This window comes from Penaeus japonicus, unplaced genomic scaffold, assembly GCF_977035675.1.
Source record: "Penaeus japonicus unplaced genomic scaffold, GWHDUDI00000001_assembly GWHDUDI00000007, whole genome shotgun sequence".
NCBI lineage: Eukaryota > Metazoa > Arthropoda > Malacostraca > Decapoda > Penaeidae > Penaeus > Penaeus japonicus.
The window spans coordinates 19537320-19547319 of NW_028234409.1; the positions used below are offsets into that span (position 1 = coordinate 19537320).

At 49.9% G+C, this 10000-nt stretch overlaps 1 protein-coding gene across 11 annotated transcripts in view; it reads left to right on the forward strand.

The window, feature by feature from the left end:
- Positions 1–10000, forward strand: part of Sulf1 (Extracellular sulfatase Sulf1) — a 170580-nt gene that overhangs the window by 118104 nt on the left and 42476 nt on the right. For all 11 annotated transcript variants that reach the window (XM_086538530.1, XM_086538532.1, XM_086538535.1 and 8 more), the window contains 2 exons: positions 5237–5997; positions 6284–6423. In XM_086538530.1, coding sequence (XP_086394656.1) covers positions 5268–5997; positions 6284–6423 — 870 coding nt within the window. In that variant the 5' untranslated portion in view covers positions 5237–5267. The remainder of the gene's footprint in view (positions 1–5236; positions 5998–6283; positions 6424–10000) is intronic.

Here is a 10000-nt window from a genome sequence, read left to right on the forward strand (position 1 = left end):
ATAGAGCTTGCACTTTGCGCCCCGAGACCTCGAGTGAATACCAAAGACGCTTCTCCGGGGGATAACTTAGCATCAGAAATTTTACTCGAGACAGTATTGATATCCAGCCCCTTATTAGGGATGCTGTCATATGATCGAAGGCAAGACCAAATTGATTATTGAAATGATTTCCCCTTGTGTCTCACTCTTTTTCCTTTAATCCATCTCTCTCTCTCTCTCTCTCTCTCTCTCTCTCTCTCTCTCTCTCTCTCTCTCTCTCTCTCTCTCTCTCTCTCTCTCTCTCCTCTCTCTCTCTTCTCTCTCTCCTCTCTTCTCTCTCTCTCTCTCTCTCTCTCTCTCTCTCTCTCTCTCTCTCTCTCTCTCTCTCTCTCTCTCTCTCTCTCTCTCTCTCTCTCTCTCTCTCTCTCTCATTCTCTCATTCTCTCATTCTCTCCCTCTCCTTTTCCCTCTTCCCCATTCCCTCTTCTTTCTTCCTTCCCTCCCTCCCTCTCTTCTTCTCTCCTACCCTGCCTTTTACTCCCTTTCTTTTTCTCCCCATCCTTCCCTCTCTCCCTTTCTCCCTCCCCACCTCCCTCCCTTCCTCCCTCCCGCACTCCTTTCCTGCCTTTTACTTCCTCTCTTACTCTTCCCTCCCTTTCCTTCCCTCAGTCGTCTTTCCACTTGTTTCTCCGAAGCCGCGTGTGATAGTTTATGCAGTTTCGCGGCCTCGGCATCTTCCTTCAAGCCGATAACTCGCACAGCCAGCACGCACCCAGGATAGAGTTTCCTGTGTATATAAGTGCCCTAATTTACCCCCCTCCCCCTCCCTCCGCACCTCCCTCCCCTGCACATCTCCCCGTCCCGCCCCTGGCCCGGCGGCGCACCAAGGCATTATGCTGTCAAGAGGACCAGGGGAAGAAAGGTGTGTGTGTGATATGATATTGACAGCGGTAAAAAAGGAGAGGACCCTCCTGCCAGCGGGTTGGGCTGTGCGACTGACAGGCCTGTTGGGCGGAAACTCGGATGTCCTTATGTTTTAGTTTCTGCCTCGGGGGTCGGCTGGGGCGGGGCTCCCTCCGACATCCGAAGCTTTATCCGCGCGGAGGTCGATACTTCGAAGTGAAATTTTATGGGAAAATAAGTGGAAGAGAATAATTAGATACTCTTAGATTTTCTTTTGTGAATACGTGAGTGCACATCAAAATCTTTTAGGTATGTAAACATATAGCTTTGTAATAAATTATTCATATTTTGCCCGCAGTTATACTCATCTACTCGTTTACAAAACCTTGCAATTGCTCCTAGTTTACTGGTGCTAGATGCTGATTTGTTTGTCGTTGCTGTTCCTAATTTGCCTCCTTCCATACACGAGGCCCCAATCGGCCGGATTGCACAGGAGGAATCCCTCCTCAAAATCTGCAATCTGGATTTGCTCTTGAAGTGAGAGTTCAATTTTCCGGTGCAGTTTGCTTAGTGTGGCTGATGTTTGATGGCGACAGATTGTAGGAGCGGGCGTGGTGTCTCCAGAGCGTGTGTGTCACTGTTTGCTCAGTGCGATGGCGTTGGGCGGGGGTGCCCTGGCCGCACGCACACCGACGCCCCCCATGAATGAGGCAGGCGAGTGTCCCCGGGCAGTGGGCGGCCGGCCGGGTTTCCTTCCCCGCCGCTCAGACGGAACCCGATCAATCTTGCATGCGTCTGGTGGCCGATCCGTCTCAATACGGGGCTGGCTGCGTCGAGGCGTAGGGAGAAGGAGCGAAAGCCAGGAAGAAGGCGGAAGAAAGCAGGAAAGGAATAAGAGCGCGCAGGCGGGAGGCTGAAGATGCGTGCACGCTTTGTGTGATTTTCCGAGGATTTCGGAACAGGTTCATGAAAATTTTATCGTGGGAAGATTAAAGGTAGATATGATTATGTCGGCATCTTGGTCTCACGAAGAGTCTCCTCCGCAACCTTCAGCGGATATACCCGCGCCCACTTCTCACGCCCGCCCGCCCGCACGGTCCTCGGCTCGTCTGGAGTCAATTCATTCAATTTTAAATTCATTTATGCATGCTTCTCTGCGAAGATTGATCTTACATGACTTCATTTTGTGACAGGAATTTGGAATGTAAATAACGAGGTCCTTTTTAATTCATTTCCCTCTTTGGACTTATCTTAATGCCATGTGATACACTTCTCTATTTTTAACTTGTCAAGTGTCACGTGGCTAAGCAAAATATATTTTTTATGTGCTTCAGCATGTGGCTTACAACTCTCTGTCCTTCCTCATGACATCTTACAATCAAAACAGATATGTAAATACGATAATGATGTTTTTACCACAACCTTTGCCGCTCGTCGCTCTGGCATCATAGGTTCTTGGAGGCGTCCGTGGCAGCGTCTTGTGGCATTTTCTCAAGCCACCGGAGCCTCGCCTCGTGGATCATCTCATTACCCGAGAGGGAGTTGATTGGAGTTAATTAAACAGTAACGGCGAGGCGGATGTCCCCCGTCGCCGTAAAAGGGAGGAATCCAAATCCCAAGTGCCACTGAACAGACCTTCGACTGGTTAGTGTGCCAGTTTCTGCCAAGAGAGACAAGCTGTTAGTGCCATTGCCATCATCGTTGCCACTGCCAACCAAACAGCGGCAGAAGGTCACATCCATAAGTGATGGCACTCGCCGCCGCCGCCGTCACTTTTCACTTGATGAGAAAAATTGTAGTACGCTCGCCGCGCCCTGATTTGTTCGTTCGGCGGCTTTATCTCGAATCCCTATTGGGGAGCTGAATATTTCATCAGGGCGGTTTGCGAAGGGGCGGGGTTCGGGAGCAGGAGGAGGAGGAGGACGAGTGGGTGGAGGAGGTAGAAGAAGAGGGAGGAGAAAAAAGAAAGGGGAGGAGAAGGGGCGGAGGAAAGTGGAGGGGATAGATGATGGACAGACAGACAGACAGACAGACAGACAGACAGACAGACAGACAGACAGACAGACAGACAGACAGACAGACAGACAGACAGACAGACAGACAGACAGACAGACAGACAGACAGACAGACAGATACACATACACACACACACACACACAGACACACACACACATACACACACACACACACACACACACACACACACACACACACACACACACACACACACACACACACACACACACACACACACACACACACACACACACACACACACACACACACACACACACACACACACACACGCACACACACACAGAGGCAGGCAGATACAGACACACACCGACAGCAGACCGACACATAGACAGAGACAGGGAGGAGGGAGGGGGGGAGGGGATAAGGGAGGGTAAGGCGAGCGAGGGAAAAGGGGGAAGACCTGAGGGAAATCTGTAATTCACAAACGAAGAAAAATTGAATACATAGAGAGAGTCGAGGAATGAAAAATTCAGAAGACGCTTGAAAGGAAGATTTTTTCATCTCGTCTTCCCTTTGCGTGTGATCCTGGTTGCGGTGTGGGCGAGAGGGCTAAGGATCGGCCAGTCTTTGAGGATCGAGTGACTATTACCAAGCGGTTGACGCGGCTCCTGGATCGTCCTGCGCGAGAAAAATCAGGGCCCGAGTGTGAAGTCACTGTCTGAGTATGTACGCATATAATTGCGTTGTAGTTGGCGGATCTGTGGCGGGGAATGTTTCTTTAAGATGTTGGTTGGAAGGGGATGGGGGGGGGGGGAAGGTCGCATGAAGGTGAAGGAGGATAAGAAGGAAGGGACAGAAGGCGGAGTCGTAAGCTGACCGGTTGGCAAGAGGGAAAGGAGATGCTGGGAAGGATTCTTGCTGAACTTTTGTAAACAAAACAACGAAAGGAAGAGGAGGAGCACACACGAATGTACCGAAGGCCTTTTCTCTTTATTACTTCTTCAATACGAAAAGGTTTTCGGCATATTCGTGGATCCTGCTTTTCCCGTCTTTGTTTTGATTCCATGTTCGTGAAGATGGAGAACGGCGGGAGGAAGGGTCGAAGAGAGGCAGACCGTTAACCGTACTGCCTTTCTCTTACGCCCGTTGCGTCTGTTGCTTCATTGCGTCTGTTGCTTCATTGCGTCTGTTGCCACCGTGTGCTGTGTCGGAGGCGTCAACCGACAGGCGGCGAGAGACCAAGACGTGGGAGGATTTTGATGATTCGGAGAAGCGCGAATGACGGGTACGAATATCATTTACATAGAAAAATTATTACGTATTTGGTAGAAGAAATTAATGATACGATATTATACAGATAGCTTAACGTGTTTCGTCTTGGTTCAATACTTTGATACAATAGAATATTTATACACACCACGCTTATTAACTTACGGCAGCTGTGATGTTTGTGTTGGGACAGGTACACACACTGGGGATGCGCCTAAGTCCTGTCCCAAACAACACCCAGTCTACTTTCATATTGCAATGGCGCTATTGAAATCTCTCGATAGATGTCGGCACCAGTATTAATGCCTTTCCTGTGCCATATGTTTTGCAACGATAAGATAACCCTCTTTAGGCAATACTTGATCTCCATTACGAGTTGTGCACATCTGCCATGGTCATCACTTGAAGGGGGCCGAGTTGCCATGGGCTTTCAACTGATTTCTTCCCTGTTATTACTAGCATTAGCAACGTTTGCATAACCATATCTTATCAGCTGTTAACGCGGGCCTTCAGCGCGGCGTTCCTACACGGGCGATCTCTTTTGGCTGATCTGCTACAGCGTTCGGCAACGCTTTTATGTCATGATTCTCGACGCGGGTAGGCCGAGGGGAGTCGGGAATGAAGATTGAACCCTTACACGTGGCGAGCTGACCCTTATTGACACTTTGATGAAGTTAGTGAGAGGGTGGCGGCTGTGGTTGGTTCTATTGGTATCTTTTTCTCCCCTCTTGTTTCCTTCTGGTCTGCAATATAGCTACAGTGCCAGGACATTTTGCGGGTCAGAATGTGGGCTAGTTATGATTGAAAATTAAGTACTTTATGTAATAATTTAGTTGTTTCTGGTTAATTTTAAGTGGTTGTATGCTTTAATCTGACACTTACTTTCTGTTTATGAAATATAAAGGTTCATTGACGGACAGACAAATCGACAGCAAACACAGACACTTGGATAACAAAGCTATATACAGGCGTGCGCTTAGCTTTTTGTGGCTAGGGCACAATAGTAAAATAAAGCATATCCGAATATTAGTCTACATTTTCTATCCGTCCATTGTATAGAAGTTTAATAACTTGGCAGCCCATCTAAGAGAGTTTCTATACTTTTCAGATAATGTTACTGGGGTGAAGAAGATCTCAGTATGGTGTGGTGCAGGAGCGGCTGGGCGTTGGCGTGGGTGTCCTTATCGGCGGTGGCATGGGTCGCCGTGCCCCAGGAGACTGCGGCGGAAAGGCCCGCGGTGTCCTGGACCGGCACCAGACACCAGGGACGCCGCCACGACTCCCCGAGCCGGGCGGCCACCTCCCCCAGGAGGCCCTGGTGGGGGGAAACCACCACTTCTGACCACACTCAAACAGAGCGGACATCCTGGGACAGGCTCTCCGCCCGTGAGTACAGTGGGCACGCTGCTCCAGTGCCAAGGAGGCGCGAGGAGGAAGGCGCGCGTCACCATGCACGGCAGAGCGCGCGCCAAGCCGCCTATCGGCAGCAAGAAACGTCGAGCGAAATGCACCAACGCTCGCGGGACTCGCATGGGTCACAGGCAGCGCATGCGAGGGCACCGCATGCACCTGGCGCCCCGGAAGAGGGCGCAGCACGCTCCTTTGGCCCTCAGAACCGCCATAGCACAGCCGGATACTCGCACAGCACCTCGGGACGTCCTAGGGCCAACCAAAGCGCGCCTCCGCGCACGCACTCCAGCTCCCGGTGGCAGCCGTACCAGAAGACTTCGCAAACGCCGTTCGGGAACGAGAACTCGTGGCGCAGGATCCACACAGCACACCGGCCCCCGCGCCTCCCGCGCCTCCCGCGCAGGGACAAGAGGCCAAACATCGTCCTCATCCTCACCGACGATCAGGACGTCGAACTTGGTGAGTCACATGCCACGTTGAATCCACGTTGCTTTCATCCATATAATCCTTGCATCGCGGTTCCAGTGACTAAAGTACGCATAAATATCATACTTTTCGGGTAACCTACATAAGAAAGTTTTGTGACCGTTCGTGTCTCAGTTATTGTGATTTACGGCATTTTATGGTTAGACTTTCCTCATATGATTTACACCTGTAACTGATACTTCTAGTGCGCTTCTAGTGCGCATCTCAGCTGTAAGGTACAACCAGTGGTATTTCATTCTTATCTGTATCCTTGGCTCAGGTTCCCTCAACTACATGCCTCAACTCATGAACCTCATGAAGGATGGGGGCGCCTACTTCCCCCAGGCCTACACCACCACCCCCATGTGCTGTCCGTCGCGCTCCTCTATCCTCACCGGAATGTACATCCACAACCACGAAGTAAGTGACTGTCTTGACGAGCTTTCTTTTTTACTGTGGTATAACTGGGCATAACTGGCATCGAGTACTTAACATTGCATGTTCCGAAATCTAGAAAAATACTCAGTTTTTATGTATTTAGTTGAAATGGTTAAAGTAATGGCCAGACTAGCAAGTGTCACCGAAAGGCTTTTGAGATTACATAAGTAATAATGATAATAACTGCAGTAGAAATAAAACGGTTGTTGAGATGGATATAGATTCCATTAGAGTGGATCTAGGAAAAAGTGACTTCGTTTCAATGTATGTAGAAACAGGTCGAGTATCAGTGGCTGGTTGATGCACAAAAAGCAAAAGGTTATGATACCGCTTTTGAGAGTAATTGCAACGGATTCTCAGGAGAAGCATTTGTCACTTCAGAAAGATTTGCCGTGTCATTGGGGACCTTGCCCGTGTTGCCTAGATGTTCGCTGAGGGTCATTAACATTCCTGATATTCAACAAGCAATGCAATCTGCAAGAACATTCAGGGCGAGATATTTTCCTTGGCGCGTATGTGCTTTCAGAAATTCAAGTCATCGTAAAGAATTCATTAAAATATATGTTGAGGGTTTGGTGCCAAGGTCAAGGAAGTTGTCGTTCAAGGAAGAAGATTAAGGTCAGACGCTCAGGGTCACGGCCAAGGTCAACGAGGGCTCGAGCAGGGGAGAGTTGAAGGACGAAGGGAGAGCTGCAGGTTAGGGCAAGGAATGGGGAGGCTGAAGCAGGATGCGGATTCGGGATCGTTAGCTGGCTAGGACGAAGGTGCGAGGACGGCAGAGAGGCAAAATGGCAGGCGACTAAGGAGGAAAGAGAAGTCGGCTGTTATGACCAGACGCAGGAAAAGGTTGCGGCGTGGAAGGTAAATGAGGTCATTGTGGAAGGGGGGGGGGGCTAAGGGTGACCCTTGACATATTGCTGGTTGTGCAGGCGAAGATCTCTTGTGTAAATGTTCGCGTAATTGGATATACATGTTTACAGACTACGCCCAGACCCTGTCGACTGTCTCCCGCTCCCCGAGAGGGTCAGTGCGTGGCCAGTGGGTCCGCGTGCGTGCGCGCCTGTAAATAGGGATGGGTATGGCTTTCATGGCTAGACTTAGCAACTGGATGGGAAAGATACAGTCTGACGCAAGGACATCTTGAAATGTAATTGATCTACGTATTTGATAGTTAGTATACATATCGTGTGCGTGTGATGTGTTTTGGCGACGTAAAGTAAATATGTACCAAGAGGCGGGGCTGCACCTGAACGCCTGAAGCAGATTAACGACATGAAAGCTCACCTTTGCTTACCTTCTCGCTACCAGCTCCTTCCTTGCCCCTTATCCTTACGCACGCCCTTACCGTTGCCCCTTGTCCCCATCCGGATCTTGCGTCTATTTTCCAACTCTATCGCACGTTCCACATTTTCCGTTCTGTTTCCTGCGCTGTTCTAACCTCTGTTTATATTTCCCTTGCATCTGGCCCTCTTCTCCTTTTCCTTTCCCCAGGCCAGAGGCTCTTACCCCTCTTACCCCTCGTCTCTCTTTCCTCAGCCTCCCCTGGCCCGTCCATCTCCCCCTGTCCTTCCCGGCCTCCTCGGACCCCTACCCCGCTCGGGGCCAACGACCTCCCCTGCCCCTCATCCTGCTTTCAATCATCATTGAAGGGCTTCATTGCATGATTTTATACGTAATGTTAAACGGTACAAGATATATTGCAGCATGCACTGCTTGGAGTTGATATTAGACATGCATTCTTTCTCTCCGTCACTCCGTCTCACCCTCTCTGTTTCCTACCATGTCGCTCTTCCTTCTCTCTCCCTGTCTCTCCCTCTCTCTCTCCCTCTCTCTCTCCCTCTCCCTCTCCCTCTCCCTCTCTCCCCCTCTCTCTTCCTCTCTCCCCCTCTCTCTTCCTCTCTCCCCCTCTCTCTTCCTCTCTCCCCCTCTCTCCCCCTCTCTCCCCCTCTCTCCCTCTCTCTCCCTTCCTCTCTCTCCCTTCCTCTCTCTCCCTTCCTCTCTTTCCCTCTCTCTCCCTCTCTCTCCCTCTCTCTCCCTCTCTCTCCCTCTCTCTCCCCCTCTCTCTCTCTCTCTCCTCTCTCTCTCCTCTCACTCTCTCTCTGTCTCTCTCTCTCTCTCCTCTCTCTCCTCTCTCTCTCCTCTCACTCTCTCTCTGTCTCTCTCTCCTGTCTCTCTCTCTCTCTCTCTCCTCTCTCTCCTCTCTCCTCTCTCTCTCTCTCACTCTCTCTCTCCTCTCCTCTCTCTCCTCTCTCTCTCTCTCTCTCTCTCTCTCTCTCTCTCTCTCTCTCTCTCTCTCTCCTCTCCTCTCTCTCTCTCTCCTCTTTTCTCTCTCTCTCTCTTCTCTTCTCTCTCTCTCTCCCCTCTCTCTCCCTCTCTCTCTCCTCTCTCTCTCCTCTCTCTCTCTCTCTCTCCTCTCTCTCTCTCCTCTCTCTCTCTCTCTCTCTCTCTCTCTCTCTCTCTCTCTCTCTCTCTCTCTCTCTCTCTCTCTCCTCTCTTCTCTCTCTCTCTCTCTCTCTCTCTCTCTCTCTCTCTCTCTCTCTCTCTCTCTCTCTCTCTCTCTCTCTCTCTCTCTCTCTCTCCTCTCCTCTCTCTCTCTCTCTCTCTCTCTCTCTCTCTCTCTCTCTCTCTCTCTCTCTCTCTCTCTCTCTCTCTCTCTCTCTCTCTCTCTCTCTCTCTCTCTCTCTCTCTCTCTCTCTCTCTCTCCCTCTCTCCTTTATCTATGTCTCTCTCTCTTTCTCGTTCTCTCTCTTTCTTTCTTTTTCTTTCTATCTTTTTCTTTCTCTCCATCTCTCTCTTCATCTTTCGCCTCATAACTTATGCAAGCCCATTCTTTCCTAGATTTTTCACATGCATCCACTCGTAGAGAGGAAATTGTATGTAAAATTTTGCATTACTCAGGTAAGCGGTATGTACAATCTACACTTTATTTAGAAAATTCACTCAGTTTAAGTAATGTCGACGATTGAAACTGCACTGGCGAACAAACGCCGCCAGCGTGACATGAAGCAGGCCATCTCGCGAGGGCAGACGCGCAGTGCACTTACAGGCTCTCGAGTGTGTTTTACGCCGGTGATGTGTGAGCGGTGCATGATCGTGTCCCGCGGGAGGCGTCTCGACCGCGCCTCAGTCATGCAAATGGCCAGAGGGAGACGGCTCTATTCATTTTGCTTGCGAGATGAAATACGCTCTTGTTTTTTTTATTCTCGTTATACTCTTGTTGATAGGCGTGGAGGGTATCTTCTGTTTTATTTTTTACGGAGATAAGTAAGATGTAAGTATGTTAGATCGGGTTGCCGAGACGATAAAATTATGTCTTTGATATGAGTAAGGGAACATTAAGGTTGGAGACAGTTATCCTTATTTTTCTGTGCACATTACTTTCCCATTAACACTGCATAGCGAAGAGTTGAGAGGAGGGTATGAGGCATCACATCCCAATGTCGAGAAACCCGTGAGCAATGATGGCATTGCATCAGCACATGGAAAGCGCGAAGACCTGTGAGGATGATGTGATCCCAAATTGCTTCTTGATATCTTCCGAATGGCAGCTCTAGAGGTT